At 29.4% G+C, this 16,524-nt stretch overlaps 1 protein-coding gene across 1 annotated transcript in view; it reads left to right on the top strand.

Moving 5' to 3' along the window:
- Positions 1-3,447: 3,447 nt before the first annotated feature.
- Lerp (lysosomal enzyme receptor protein) overlaps positions 3,448-16,524 on the top strand; it is a 263,489-nt gene continuing 250,412 nt past the window's right edge. Inside the window, exons 1-3 of the mRNA XM_065515622.1 lie at positions 3,448-3,643; positions 14,464-14,677; positions 14,755-14,918. Of these exons, the coding sequence (XP_065371694.1) occupies positions 3,545-3,643; positions 14,464-14,677; positions 14,755-14,918 (477 nt within the window). The 5' untranslated portion in view covers positions 3,448-3,544. The remainder of the gene's footprint in view (positions 3,644-14,463; positions 14,678-14,754; positions 14,919-16,524) is intronic.

The raw sequence follows: 16,524 nt of genomic DNA, 5'->3' as shown, positions 1-16,524 counted from the left end.
AAAAGTTATCAGCTGTTTGACTGATTCCACCTTGTATAAATTCGCCTTTGGTTGGTTCTTATTAAGAAAAATGAGAAGTGAAAAGGAGGCAGTTAAATTTAGTTATTTAAGTTTTCCTAAAATTTGTATTGAAAATAAATTAAAAAAAAAATTAAAATTGTATCTATTATATGCTTATCTGGATTATTGTTTTTGTAACACTGGTGGAAGATTTTTTTTATTTTTATCATGTTACATGTGCTGATGCTGATCAAAACACTATAAATAGTTGATTATTGTTTAGAGTTGAGTGGAGTTTTTTTTTAATTCGTACAATTTGTATTAAGCATTATTTATATTTATAATTTATATATTTGCTAATTCAATTTTTTGAAAAAAAAAATTTTATTAAGTAGAAATTTATAACCGATTATGGCCAATAAGCTAGGTTGTTGAAAAAATAATAAATAAAATAAATAAATAAAATTTGTTCATACTTAGTTCTTCATGTTTCTCCAAAAATGTCTCTTATTTAAGAAAAAACCATCTCCTGAAAATTTCGAATCGAATAAAAAAAATCTGCGAAATCGCTCCAGACGTTCTCACGTGATGCGACCATTTAATTTTTGTACCATTTAATTTTTATATAGTAAAATTACAAAAACAAAATTTATTAAAAATTACAACGTATATGTACATTAGGCCGGGTCGATTTGTATGGACGATCAAAAAATAAAGGTTGTATAGCAGAAACGCAATCTACGAAAATTCTAAGAAAGTTTCCTCAAGAAACTATAGGTCTAAAATTAAATCCTATCTTGCGCATGCATTTCGTCTTTTATCCAATAAAAAAACTATTAAAAAAAATATGTATTGAAATATCATTGGATAAAAAACGAAATGCGCAAGATAGGATTTGATTTTAGACCCATGGTTTCTTAGGGAAAATTTTTTATAATTTTCCGTAGAATGCGTTTCCTCTATACGATTTATCGTAAACAAAAATCAACCTGCCCTAATATACATACATATATTTTATAAAAAACTACTTTTATTATTTTATTATATACACACATATTTCTTATGTAGATGGCACTTTTTTACTAACAAAATAACTAGTGTGTTAGATAGCACAACACAAAATTTATGAAAAAAAAATTGGAAATTTTTTTTTTTATTTTAATTAAAATGACAGATGACAAATTAGTCAGGGAATACGTTGCTATAAAAAACTCATTTTCGAGAAAATGTTTGATAGCTCTATTTGAATATAAACCCATAGAGAACATAGAGCGGAAACTCGAAAAAAACTCAAACAAAAAAATTACTCAAAAAAGTTACACATACGAGTGTTGTTTTTGTTTTCATATAGTTTTTTTTACTAATATATTCTCACCACTTAGGTTTTTGACAACTGAGTTAGGTTTTTGACAGGAGAGTTTCCTCTATGTGTTTTCTCTATGTATAAACCCTCGATATGCTTCTGCTTCTCCCACAAACATTTTTTTTTTTAAATTTAAGTTTGGTTGGCGAAGTTAACAACTCTCAAATTGCCAATTTATCCCTCGTTGATTTTAGTTACCAGTCGACCTACATATATCTTCATATATGAAGCTGGAATTTTAAATCATGTATTAAAAAATTAGGTTATGAAAACCAAAAATCGATCGCATGTGGACAATGCAAACTTCGAGAAACTGTAACGTGGTACAGAGCCGCAAAGCTCTCGAAGTCAGTGCACAGTGGATAATATAAGGTGAACGTATATCATAATTATTTTTTGCAAATGTTTGAAATTATCCATAAAACATGTTCTATCGTAAAGCTATCATATCAAGCAATAATTATTTGCAGAAATAATAGTTATTATGTCAACAGAAGTATGTATTTAAAAATGGCGACAGAACACACTACTTTCGACTTTAAAGATTTGGGGAGTTAAAATTATACTATATTCAAGGTCGTATTTTTAATACTTATAATTATTTGTTTTAGGATTGTTATATCTTGTTGGAAAGGGCATCTTGTCCAGATTCTATTTTGGTTATGAGTTTTGTATATGTTGTTAGCATTTTTGAAATTTATTCATTTGAAATATATAATGCTTTTTGGCTCACCTACGCAACTTTGACTAAGATTTTAGCTGTTGGCGCCGTTTGCCGCCGATCTAGTTTTAACATAGAATTAAAGCTTAACTAATTATCTAAAAGTTATATCAAAACTAGCATGCCTTTTCGTGCCTATACACAAATGGCATGCCAAAATGTTGAGCAACTCAGAAATTAAAACAAAATTTTTTGATTTAATGAGCTTTTTTATCTTGGGAGTTTTGCATTTCTTATTAAACAAGAAGAATATAATTTAAACAATAATGGAGAGACAATTCGTAATTTTTCAAATTCAACAATAGTAATTTGAATTTTGTCTGTGAAAACCTATTTTGTTTTTTAAAATAAACAATGAGAAAATACATAAAAACACCTCTTTTACTTGTCCTAACATCTCAATTTTATACAAAAATTAAAAAAAATATATAAAATGTTTTTATAAGCGTTCAGAACTTTTTTTATAATGATTAGCTTTTTATGTTCGAAAATACAAATTAAAGCTTAAAGTCCCACCTATTCAACAGAGAAAAAATTTTATAGAAATACTCATCCATTCAAAAGTTACATATTTTTGATCCGAAAATGACCAAAATTTTCCACTGTGCAGCGGCATGATTGCCCTTAAGCGATAATGACAATGACGCGCGAGCTCTTTCTCCACCCAGCGCTGAATTACGACTCCAACAAACTCATGAAAAGTTAAATTTTTTGCATTTTATGTGACGATATAGGCGTGCTATGTAATTTGAAATTAATTGAAATAATTATAACGGTATTTTAGGTAACATACTGCTAAATACAACTCTGTTCACTAAAAGTAATTTATAATAAACAATAACAAAACATTGACATTTAGCTCATCATGTTTTGTTGCACCTGCGCCAGTTTTGTCGTGAATTTCCAATTGCGCGTATTACATTTGCAAGTTCTTATTAGATTGTTGTGTTTTTGTGCTATTAAAATATAAAATTTACGTTAAAACATTAATAATTAATATATAAAAGTTGCCTAGCAAAGCATTAATCATTCGAGTGTAAAAAATATAACAAACAAAAAACGGTTTCGTGTAAATTATCTTTTTAATACCGGCGTCGCTTTTTGTGATAAAGCAAAATATGTAATTTCCTACTACCATTTTAGAAGTGTTAATAAAAAATGGAGCAAGAAAGAGCAAGTATATAAAGCAGCAATAATATATTGATAACAAGTGATTAGTGAAAAGTATAGAAATAAAAAATATGCTTTGTTAATTCATTTCAAAGCAAATACAAAGTAAAGTTAAAAGTGTTAAATTTTGCAAATAGATTCTAAAAAAGAACAAAAGAATTCATTATTTGTTTTAACCACCCTTTTATTACGGTTGAAAAGTTGCAATAACAACATAAAAACACCTGACTTGATACATATTATTTTGGGTTTCCACATTTTGTTGTTATTATTGTTATTCTGAAGTCACCATGTTTGAAGACTTGACGCCAATTTGGGGCCTTCTTCTAATAGGATGCATTCAATTCAAGGTCATGTACGCGGCCAGTGTTGGTAATGAAAATCCTCTGGTAAGTATTCATCTTTTTTTTTTAAAAAACACCAGCAAAGCTCCGTGTATTGTGAACACAATAAGTTGGTTGACATTTAATTTAGTTTAGAATCCATGTTTGTTATTATAATTTGTTATGCTATAGAAAAAGTGGTTAGTTTATTCATGAAGTAGGAAGGTTGTAGTGAAGGGGAGGTTTTTAAACAGCAAGCGTCATATAACGGTTTGTTGTTATTTTGCTTCGTCATATGTTTTTGACAAATTTTGTCTTTGTTTATTTTTTATTTATCTTTTAAAAGAGAGCAAAAAGTGATTGCTACGCTCTCGTTTTGTAAACGTAGCAGAGTTGCCAATTTAATATAATGAATATATGTATTTCTAAACAAATAAGCCGATGTAAAACTTTCGGCGGCGGCTTTTATTAACCAAAAACGGAGGCGGCAAAATTTTCGGATTATGTTTTTTGTAACCATGACTTTAACCCTATCTCTGGCACTATTGACAGTGCCAGATTTTAATTTGTGGTTGTATTAAAAAAATATTTATGTATTCAAATTTTTTTCCTGAAATATTTAATACAAATTAAAATTTTTTCAAATAAATGTATTAGTTTTAATAGGGATATATTTTAAGTAAAAATGTACTTTTATTACCTATAATATTTATCAAAATATGTTAATTTTGTTTCTACATTTCTTGTTCTAGTGGCCTGAGCCACGTTAATGGTCTGGCGATTTTTTAATAACTTTAACATTTTTTAACCAATGTTATATCTTATTAGAACGACAATTACGTGTACATTTCGATTCTTCTAAATTAAATTGCAAAAGTAATTAGCTAGTGCCAAAATGTTTACAAAAACTGAAAAAATTGCATTTTTTCGTTGCGACACCAGTTAGCGTTATCCTATCATCCTAATATTTTACACAACGAGTTTCTACAATATATATAACTATTCTAGAGGGCGGGGATGGATTGTACCTAGAACATTTTTTTCGCCCATACAATCTTGGAGCAGTCTAATGTACATATATCGTGCTAAACATCGCGAAAACAAAATAAAACGTGATGAGAGTAATTGCGTTATTTGACATTGTAGGGGTATGAATAGACAACTCTCCCTAATAATTGTACCTGGTTGATTCTGGCATGGCAAAAACCTATATGTTTTTGGTTCGATTTGAAGCCTGTTGTGTAGAAAAATATTGGTGCTAGAGTTAAATGTACATATTTCTCTTTGCCTTTTCTTTAAAAAATTATGAAAATTTTACCAAAATTTTTACCAAATCCATACATTCATTGAATACATTTTCGTCATAATATCAGCGTTTTATCTGCATACTTGCATATATTAAAAAAACTGTCGGCGGCTCCTTTCGAGCCGATTAAGCCGGCATAAACAACGGCTTAATTTTAGGCTATATAAGCCGACAAAAATGGCGGCTGCGTATGTAAAACACATAAGCGGCGATAGCCGCTGTTTCTAAGTCCCAATTTTGCGTAGGTCGAACAATTGGCATGAACAATTCCATAATACCACAATATAATTTATAATTGCTAATGTATTAAAAAAACCCATGCTTATATACATAAATGATGGTATTAGTCTGTTTTATATAGTGGTGTATCACATTAATGATGTAAAGCAAAAAAGAGCATTGCAGGATCTGAAACGTTAAGCACATTTAAATCTGAGATATTAAAGAACATTAGAGAACAAAAATTTGATTTTGCAAATGCAAATTTTTTATTCGCCTTAATCATCGTACATGTGCGACTTGGATCTCGTCCCGGAGCGTAGATTCATCCTATTGTTGACGTAATGAAACTCCGGTCTATAGTCTTATGGTCATATCTCTTTATAGGGTGATGTCTAAATAAATTATACGACTTTATTACATCAGCAATATAATTTCATTACCTCCCGGTCATAACTATATAGCTGGTAATGCTTAAGGTCGATTGGCTGTAAGAAAAGCAGGTATTAATGGCGTTCTCCTTTTTGAATGGTGTGCAAGTACGTAAAATGAAAGTCGGACTAATTTTATCTAAGAATAACATGTTTGGCTAACTTTATCGCTGTTCTACACTGTAGAATCTACAGTTACCGCAAAGCTATCGTTACTACCATTGTAGAAAAATAGAAGGTAGTTTCATTTTCTCTTTATTTTTTCAAATTCTACGTCTGACATGCTTAAGGATTGTGACGTTTTCATAAAAATAGTAATGCCATATTAATTTTAAATTTTCCCTTTCATTCTTTGAGAATATTTAAATTACATTAATTTGAAAAATATTTAAAAACTTAAAAATGAATTTATTTTCCCCAACTGCAAGAAAACAAAATATTTTTGCAAACATTCAAACATGATTTTTTTTAAAGTCTCTACATTACCCAACATACGACAACAGCTGCTGGCTATATCTAAAACTCATAGTAGGGCACCTTCGACATGCAAATTTTTTAAACGCGTGCCATTTTTTGTTTTCCATCAGATTTCAAAGACTTTTTATATTTTCTGAAAATGCTCGGCTAGATCTTGAAAATACATTCATGCGTGTGCTGTCTCTTATAATTAAAATATAAAATATTTGCATAGGGTGATTCACCCTTATTCTACTTGGCGTCGTCGACATCGTCGTCAATATTGAGTAAAAAAATGGTATATGTTTCTCTGTAATCGATAACAATTGGTAACTTTTTACAGAATTTTATACTTTTATAAGTCGGGTTAAAGTACAAAACGCTGTCAAAAGTTACCAATTGTTATCGATATCGGCGTAAAATATACCATTTGTTGACTCAATATTGACGACGATGTCGACGACGCCAAGTAGAATAAGGGTGAATATAAATGGAAAAATGCATACGAAAAAGACCTATAAAAATAGTCAACGTGTTTCAATTATAAGTAAGCGCACGTTAGAAATTGAATCAATAACTTCCAACACAACATAATACATTTTTATTTAAATACTAAATTATAAATTACACATTTTCTGTAATAAATGTCTCGATAATCAGAATCATTTTTAGGAATGTGGCAACGCTTTTTATAATTCTCACAAAATAAGGAAACTTCAAAAAACCTTATTTTAAACAAGTAAGAGTGCTATATTCGGCTGTGCCGAATCTTATATACCCTTCACCAAATTATACTTGAAAATTTTAAATATTTTTAGGTAAACAAAATTAAAATTTTTTTCCAGTTGTTTTTTGAATTTTTTGGAAAAAAAATTTTTTCGATTGTTATTTTAAATTTTTTTTTTTTAAATTTAAAAAAAATTTTTTTTTTTAAATTTTAAAAAAAAAAATTTTTTTAAATTTTAAAAAAAAAATTTTTAAATTTTAAAAAAATTTTTTTTTTAAATTTTAAATTTTTTTTTTAAAATTTTTTAAATTTTTTTTTGTTTTTAAAATTTTTTTTTTTTAAAAAAAATTCGGGTTCAAAATTTTTTTCCCGATTTTGACCCATTGTAGGTCCAACTTACTATGGTCTTATATACGTCGTTGCAAATGTCTTTGAAATATCTATCATTAGATATCCATATTGTCTATTAATGTCTTAGTAATCCAGATATAGGTCAAAAATAGAGGTTGTCTTGGTTTTTTCCTCATATCTCAGCCATTTGTGGACCGATTTTGCTGATTTTAATTAGCAAAATTCTCGAAAGCATGTCTGACAGAATTATTGAAGATTTGGATCCCGAAGATATCTGGGGTCTTCAGAAAACTGATTTCAACAGACAGACAGACAGACAGACAGACAGACAGACAGACGGACAGACAGACAGACAGACAGACAGACAGACAGACAGACAGACAGACAGACAGACAGACAGACAGACAGACAGACAGACAGACAGACAGACAGACAGACAGACAGACAGACAGACAGACGGACATGGCTTAATCGACTCCGCTATCTATAAGGATCCAGAATATATATACTTTATAGGGTCGGAAATGAAAAATGTAGAAATTACAAACGGAATGACAAACTTATATATACCCTTCTCACGAAGGTGAAGGGTATAAAAACAAAATTTGATTGAAACTACCTTCTATATTTTTATCATGGTTACTACAACAACTAGATAGGTAACTGAGAGCCAAAAACTTAAGTCTGTTGTCAGAAACAGTGCTGCCAACTTTTTTTTGGAGAAATCGTCAATTTACTAAAAAAAAATCGTCAAAATCGTCAAGTTAAAAAGAAAAAATCGTCAAGAAATCGTCAAGACAAAAATACGTTAAAAATACCAAAAATATTTTTTTATTAACTTTTTAAATATTTTTTTTTTATTTACATGCAAATAAAGTTATTATTTAATAAAAAAAAAACAATTTAATTTTGGTATTATGTGACTTTACTCTGGTAGATTTCTGTGTGACATTTTCTTAATAAGTCATTTTTAATTGCTATATTAAAACACTGAGAATTATTTAACTTAAGATAATCTTTTGAAAACAATATTCCTTGTAATGTTGAAGAATCCAAAGCATTTCTGATTTTTGTTTTATTTAAATTTACAGTATTAAAAATTCTTTCAACGTTGTCCGACGAATGTGGTAGTGCCATTAAACTCGAAACAAATTGTGTTAAAATTGGGAAGGCCTTTGCATTATAGACTCTCTTTAAATTAGAAACATTTTTCCAATGTTTCGAGTTCGGTGAATTTCATATTACGTAATTCTCGAACTTCATTATCAAGTTCTTGATATTCTTTTCCATTTAATAAATTTGGAATAAGTTTGGCCAATTGTGAAATTGAATAATTTTTTTTGTTCAATGGAGTTAATCCTTCTAAAAGTTTATCGCCAAAATCAAAATGTTTTAAAATTTGTGAAACCAATTCAATATAAAATTGGACGCTGTCTGCCTTTCAATTTGTACATTGCAAAAGGGGACTTACAAAATCTGAATTTTAGGAAAAAAGGTTACCATATGTTTTGCTTTTAAAAAATCGTCATTTTTGTTCGCGGGAAAAATGAAAAATCGTCAATCGTCATTTTAATAAATTTGACTTAAAAAATCGTCAAAATGACGATAAATCGTCAAAGTTGGCAGCGCTGATTGCATGTATTTTGTTTTTGTATCACCCGAATGTGTAAAAAGAGAGTAATATTTTACTCTCTCCTTCCGTTCTATGCGTTTATTCTATGCATTTACCGGGTAAATTTTACCCAAGGTCCAATGCGAATTCATACAAGGTGGTGGTAGTTCTACAAAAACAACAAATGGTCTTAACAAATGTCAAAAACCAAAAATTAAAAATTAAACAAATATGTATTAAAACTAAATATAGTGCAGATAATTGAATAATGAGGGCTTTACTTATTTATGCAAAATATAAAGATATTGAAGTATAAAAACAAGCTTTGACAGATGTTAGAACAAAACAAGCGAAAAAAGAGTAATCAGCTGATTGACTGACTCCACCTTGTATAAATTCGCCTTGCCAAGGTCTATTAATAAGGTCTGTGCAACTAAACAGCTGATAATTTTTTGTCCCTTTGTGTTTACATACTGTGTTTGTCAAAATTTGTTTACATTTTTAGAGCGCCATTGTATTTTTTTTCAAATTTGTTTACTTTTCTAACGTTTCGTGACAAAATTGAAAACTGAAAAAATAAATTAAAAACATAAAAAAATAATAAAAAGTGTTGTGACAAAATTGAAAACGGAAAAAATAAATTAAAAACATAAAAAAATTAATAAAAAATGCGTTAATGCTCTTCAATAGTTCTTTAATTTCATATATCTAAAAAAATAAATGTATGTTGTTGAAAAGAAAATTATATTATGTTCAGTATAGTTTTACACAAACAAAATGCCTGTTTTTCTTTTTGTTTTTGAATTGTTGTAGAGTTGCACAGACCAAGGCGAATCTATAGAAGGTGACGACAGAACTACAACAAATACAACATATACAAAAACAACAGGTACTTTGTTTTTGTAAAAAGATAAGTGAACTGTCAAAGTTGCCTGTGGTTGTTTTTGCTTTTGGGTTTGTTGTATTTTTCGCCACAACAAACACAAGTGAATTGACAGTTCACTTGTCTAAACAACCGAATAAAAAAAATAATCAGCTGTTCTTCTGTCGTCACCTTCTATAGATTCGCCTTGGCACAGACCTTATTAATAGACCTTGCATTTACCTATATAACCAGCGTTGCCGCTTTGGTCCAATTGGACCAAAATTGGTAGTTTTAAGTTAACAAATTGACTTTAGGTAGTTTGGTTGGTTTGTTCCGATTTTTGTCGAATTTTTGGTAGGTTTTTTGAATATGTATTTTTAAGAACAAATTAACAAAAAACTTAACAAAAAAACTATGTTAATCCAAAATAATAAAATTATTTATAAAATATGAATACAGAATTATCTTAAATTTTTAGTTTAATCAAGTAAATGTGTACGTAGTTAGTAGTGTTCGGTTCAAAAAATGCCAAAGGCCTTGCAATACTAAAACTTTTAATGTATTATACATTTAATTTATACATTTTAAATATTTCAAAATTATAACACATATTATTTAAAATGTGTGTAGTCATGTTAAAAGAAGTAATAAGTAGTGAGCAAAAACATTTTTTAAAAGATGTAATAAGTAGTGAGCAAAAACATTTTTCTTTTAAAATTTCAATAATTTATTTTCGTGAGTGATTTTCAGAAGTGGGCAGCTATTACCAATTATGTACCGATCGCCATTAAACTTATTTGTGTTGAATTTTGTCGGGATACCAACACTTTTAGGAGTTTTATGCTCCTTAAAATAAGTTTTAGAAATGGGCCTTATATGGGCCTTATGGTCAATTATAAAACGGTTCACACACAATTTTTAGATGTGACATATTTATGATTGTAGTGTAATTAAATAATATTCATCCTCAGGGTAATGCTATAGCAGCAATAATATAATGTTAATTTAACTATTAATTTTGAAAGGAATCCAAATAGCATTTCAAAAATATTTAAAATTTGGTAGGTTTTGGTAGTTTTTAATCTGAAATTTGGTAGGAATAATATTTTATGAGTGGCAACGCTGTATATAACCTAAATACAATTTTGCTGCTTCTGGAGTGGGAAAGTTAGTGTTTATTGAGGATAATATGGATCGTTATCAGTACAAATCCATTTTGGAACAAAATTAGAGAGCATCCGTTGATATTTTAACTCTTGGTTAAAGTTGGATTTTTCAGCAAGATAACGATCCGAAACATTGGTCTCAAATTATCAAAGATTGGCTACTCTACCATGCCCCATGACAATTGTACACCTCAAAGCCGCCCGGACTTAAATGTTATTGAGCACGTGTGGGAAATTCTACAACGGAATATCCGAAAACATCTTATTACTTGTTCACCAATGTTAAAGGAGAACCTTCCAGAAGAATGGCAAAATATAACGTCCGCAGAACTGGAAAATTTAGTTGCTTCGATGCCGAGACGCTTGTAGATGCCCGTGGTGGCCCAATTTGAAAATTTGTATTCGCTGAAAAATGTTCATTTACATATCGTATTTAGACTTTTGTCAACATATTGTTACGTTTTAACCTTTTCAAAACGTTGGTTTATTTCCTTTAAATAAACCGGATACTTTTGATTGCAAATAAAAGCCGTTTAGTAGTTTAAAAATTGTAACAACTCTTATTTATTTAAAATGTACAACAACTGCAGAATTAAATAGTCACTCAATGTTTTTTATACACGTTTATAAATTCTCAGAAATACAGACACTTTATAATGTACACGAATTCACTTGAAAAATACAGCACACTTTAAGGCACTCAGTTGATGTTTATTCGAATAGCGTCTCTGATAAACTCACTCACGACTGCAACCTCTGTCACTATTTATAACACTGCCATCTGCATTCTAGATTGCTCTTTAACTAGAGCTTTCTAATACATACGCCATCTGAGGTATACTTTCTACAATGTTCTTTAACTGAATATTCGAATTCGAATATACGGTCGCAGGAAACAGCGTTGCCAACTTACAATCAATGGTCAACTGAAAGCTTTTATTCAATGTTAATAATGCCCACAGATATTTTAAAGTTTGAGCACTGCTATTTGAAAGCATTATGCAACTTTAAATCAGCCGTTAAAATCGTTATATTTGAATTCAAGTACAATTTCGTAACACTGCCCCCCGCTTCAGCCTGTTCGTCCCGAATAGGCATAGATTCACTTTTCCCATAGGCAGCTAGTCGTTTCAGATGTTCAACCTTAATTCCTGATATCGGTCTTCCACATTTCCGTATTCTATAAACCATGTCGTCCAATTTCTTAACTGCCCTATGTGGTCCTTTGCAGTGATTCCTTAATTTGGATGACAAACCCTTATTACGTTGTGAGCTATATCTGGTTTTCATTTGGTCATTTGTCATTCTAATTCGTCTCTGAACGAGTTCATGCATTTCTTTTTCTGCTGAAGCACCTTCATCCATCTTGGAACCCGGCCTGATGATCTTTTCACTGCGGGACAGACCAAGCAATCCAACAGGAACCATTCCGTTACTAAAATAATCAAAATTAGCATTACCATTATCTTTTAACCGTTTTGAATCGGTAACCAACCTTGATTAACATTATAGGTTTTCTCCATCCTTGGTGTGGTTGGCCTTGTCTAAATGGCAATTATCCTACTAAGTATTTACAAAAATATCCTACATAAAATCACAGTGTACGAAAAGAGAAGAACGAATACGAGCTTTTGATCAACAAGTGTTCGGAATTTATGATTTTCTAAAGAAATACAAATACACAAATGTAAAAATTTAATGTCCTAAGTGCGTTATTATAACATAAATAAGGCAAGTAAAATATTAAATATTTTTCATTTATAATATGTATGTTTGGCCTTGAAGGCTTTGTATTACTTGAATAAATAAAATAAATCATACGCAAAGTTATGATCTATGGTTATGATCAGCTTTGCCACTCGTAAAATATTTTTCCTACCAAATTTCTGATTAAAAACTACCAAAACCTACCAAAAGTTAAATTTGAGAAATGCTATTTGGATTCGTTTCAAAATTAATTGTTAAACTATAACACGGTGCTACGATGGAAAAAAAACTTGGAAAACGGCCTAGCGTGGGTTATAGGTCTTGCTGAGTACATTACAAATTGTCTCTAAAAATTTCAGAAACACCCTCAAATTCAGAAGTTATTCTGAAAAAACCGTTTTCAGCGATGTTCGTCGACTTATCAACCTATAGCTTTGTCAGTTTTTGTCCGACTTTAAATTTTTTAACGTGTTTGGAAAGAAAACTGATTACGCTTTAAAATGAAGTGCATTTTTTGATACATTTTTAAGTTATAAGTATTGTTTTTGTTAAGAATATCTAAAAGAAAAACAAAATTTATCAATATTTTTGATTTTATTCGCTTTTCATTGCTTATTTTTTATGCTTCTTTTATATGTAGTTTCTTCAGTTTTTAATTTCCGGGACTCCCGACTAAAAATCCTGGGAATCGGGTAGTGCAAAATTGGCAAAATTCGCGGGAAATTTGTACCGGGAATTCCCGGGATAAAAACCCTAGACCTACCCTAAAACAGTTTTTTCAAAATATCTCAAAATTTTGAGGGTGTTTCAAAATCTTTGAAAACGGTTTTAGTATGTCCTCACCTAGGCCTACAACCCCCATTAGGTCGCTTTTCAAGTTCTGACAAAAAGTGTCATTTTGTAGCAGAGTGTAATTATATTGTTGCTGCTATAACATTATCTAGAGGATGAATACAATTTAATTATACTACAGTCATAAATATGTATGTCACACCTAAAAATTGTGTGTGGATCGTTTCATAATTGACCATAGCTCTCATATAGGGAACACTTCTAAAAATTACTTTAACGAGCATAAAACTCCTAAAAGTGTTGGGATCCCGACAAAATTCAACACAAATAAGTTTCATGTCTTATATATAAATAGGCCACACTTTTTTTTTTGTGGTACACTTTTAAGTATGTTATTGTCCACCATTTTTGATGAAACATATGTATATGGTTTAAAAGGTTATTTTCTCTAGACATGCACAATATAAAAAATTGTATCAAAATTCTTTCCATAAAAGTGGTAAAAAGCATTTTTAATTTGCTTGAAAAACAACATCTAAATATGTACATACACGTGGAAATACTCAAAAGTAACTGTATAATTTCGTTATTAGTGGTCGAATTTTGACCACCAGGCGATCCTAGTAGAAATAAATTACACGTCCTAATTTCAAAAATGTTTTTGCTCATTTACTCAGCGCAGGCTATTACTTATTACTTCTTTTAACATGACTACATACAATTTAAATAATATGTGTTAAAATTTTGAAAGATTTAGAATATGTAAATTAAATGTAAAATACGTTAAAAGTTTCAGATGGAACTGAAATCTTGAAACAGCAGAACAAAATATTATTAGGAAATAAAAGTGTTCGCAATACATGAACTAAACTCAACTAAATACGTACACATTTACCTGACTAAACTAAAAATTTAAGATAATTCTGTCTTTCTGTGTTTTATAAATAATTTTATTATTTTGGATTAACAACAGTTTTTTTCTTACGATTTTTATTTTTTTGTTCTTAAAAATACCTACACAAAAAACCTACAAAAATGCGACAAAATGCGACAAAAATTGGAACAAACCAACCAAACTACAAAGTCAATTTATTAACTTAAAACTACCAATTTTGGTCCAATTGGACCAAAGCTGCAGCGCTGGTTATGATAATAAATATGCATGTATTTAAATATCAACATATGTATGTGTAGCTAAACTTTATTTTTTCAAATAATTCTAATTCAAATGTTTAAATTGTCGTTTGTTTACAGATTCTATCCACAAATGAATGCCTCCTTACAGAGCCTGTCTATGGACATAAATTCGATTTTAGTGCCTTACATTCAGATTTTGCCCATCTTACACGCAGCGATTTGGGTGATACTTTTGAGTTTAATATATGTGGGAATATAACACGTAATTGCAATGGCCGCTCTGATGTTGCTGCTTGTCTCAAGAGATCCGACCAAAAGGAATATGTATTGGGTTAAGTGTTTCTATCTTTGGAAATTGTATGCTGAAAAGTTTATTAAAATATAGATATTGCTTCTAATTAACTTTAGGTACTCAACATCAATTGAACTATCACAATGGAAAAATGTATTTTAGTTTTTCAAACGGTGAAAAATGTTCCAGTTCTAATAAAAAAGATGAAAATTATCAGTTGCATGTATTTTTAGGTTGCGATTATACGTTGGATAAAAATCAATCACGCGTAACGTCATATGTAAGTATAATAAAAAATAAATAAATTCTTGGTGTGTTACGTTTTCTTACACGATTCTTTATTCTGTTCTTATATATGTACATTTATTAGTAGTTAACGTTTAAACCGCTAGCGGATTTATACCCCTTTATGATTTAAGCACAATTATTTTTTAATAATATGTACTGCATTTTGTTGTTATAAAAATTGTATAGCGATATCGTTGTGGCTTCTTTTGCAGTTTCCTCAAAATTGTCCTTTAATTCACTTAAATCTGTAATAAAAAATTAAATATAATTATTTTAAGAAAAAGATTTGTAAGTAGAAATTAAATTAAAGTAAATTTTGAGTCAATGCATTATGGTACAGTACATCCAATAAATCAATCGAACGAAATTGTAATTAAAAATCGAGAGAATTATAAAAGGCTGCCACTTTTACAGCTATAATATCATAATTGACTGGATCTTAATTTTGTCGGATGAAAAAAAGTTTAATATCGAGGTCTTATATTCAAAAAACAGTTCATTTCATTCATTATTAAAGATTTAACTTCTAAATCTCACAAACAAAATTTAATCAATAATTTTCATCATTCAGTTTTGTTTTGCTTTTAATCATTTACAAAACGAATGTAAAAATATTGACTTAAGACTTTTTGTAATAGATTTGAATTGAGGAAAATTTTAATCATTTAAATTTATTTTGTAATGGATTTGAATTCAAGACAATTTAATGATTGAATAAGGCATTAATTCTATAAAGTCTATGAATTAATTCATAATCACCCTTATCGTGGTTGGCGTAAACATCTTACATCTTACATCTTACGCCAACCACGATAAGGGTGAATATATTCATTAACGGAGTGGTTAAGAGATACAAATTATCTGGATTTCGAAAATAGAATTAATAATTAATACTTTTGAAACTTTGAATATAGAATTTACGAAGTTATTGTATATAACGGTAAAAGTACAAACTATTGAATTATTATTTCGACAACATGATTTCAATAAAATAATTTTTTAAGCAGTCCCACATTTCTTTGTTTTATAGAGAAATTTATAGGAAGTTCCATTCTGTAAACCAAAATACAAATTTCCGATATTATTACAAACAAATAAGCAAAAATATTAAAAAAACAAAGCTATTAAAAATTAGAACATGTTTGTTCTTGCAGCTGTTCGGATTTTGTCAGTTCAACTGGTCAAGTTAAACCTAGATTGTAAACTAGATAATATATATCTAAAAAACAAAATTCCAAGTTTCTCTCAAAAGTGTAAAACAGTCATCATCATCGAACTCATTATCAATATGTTGACAGTTATATTTAATTCTCAATGTTAGATTTATGTATATTACTGGTTAATAATGTTAACCAAAATATTAAAAGATATCTGTCAGTATCAATAACACAAACATCTAAAAATAATATAGAATTATTCCAACTTTGTGGCGCGAAATATGCTTCGTAATTCATAAAATCATGCTCCGGATTGTCATTGAATGCCACATAAATTAGCGATGGATTCTGTAATATATTTCAAAAATCTTCAGCACTTAAGGTTTCAGAAACAGTTAGTATTAGTTTTTTCAAAGTAGAAGAGAAACTCTTTAATTTCAT

The sequence above is a fragment of the Calliphora vicina genome, chromosome 1, assembly GCF_958450345.1.
Source record: "Calliphora vicina chromosome 1, idCalVici1.1, whole genome shotgun sequence".
NCBI classification, from domain to species: domain Eukaryota; kingdom Metazoa; phylum Arthropoda; class Insecta; order Diptera; family Calliphoridae; genus Calliphora; species Calliphora vicina.
Note: the sequence above shows the minus strand (reverse complement) of the source record. Positions and strands in the feature narration are given on the sequence as shown.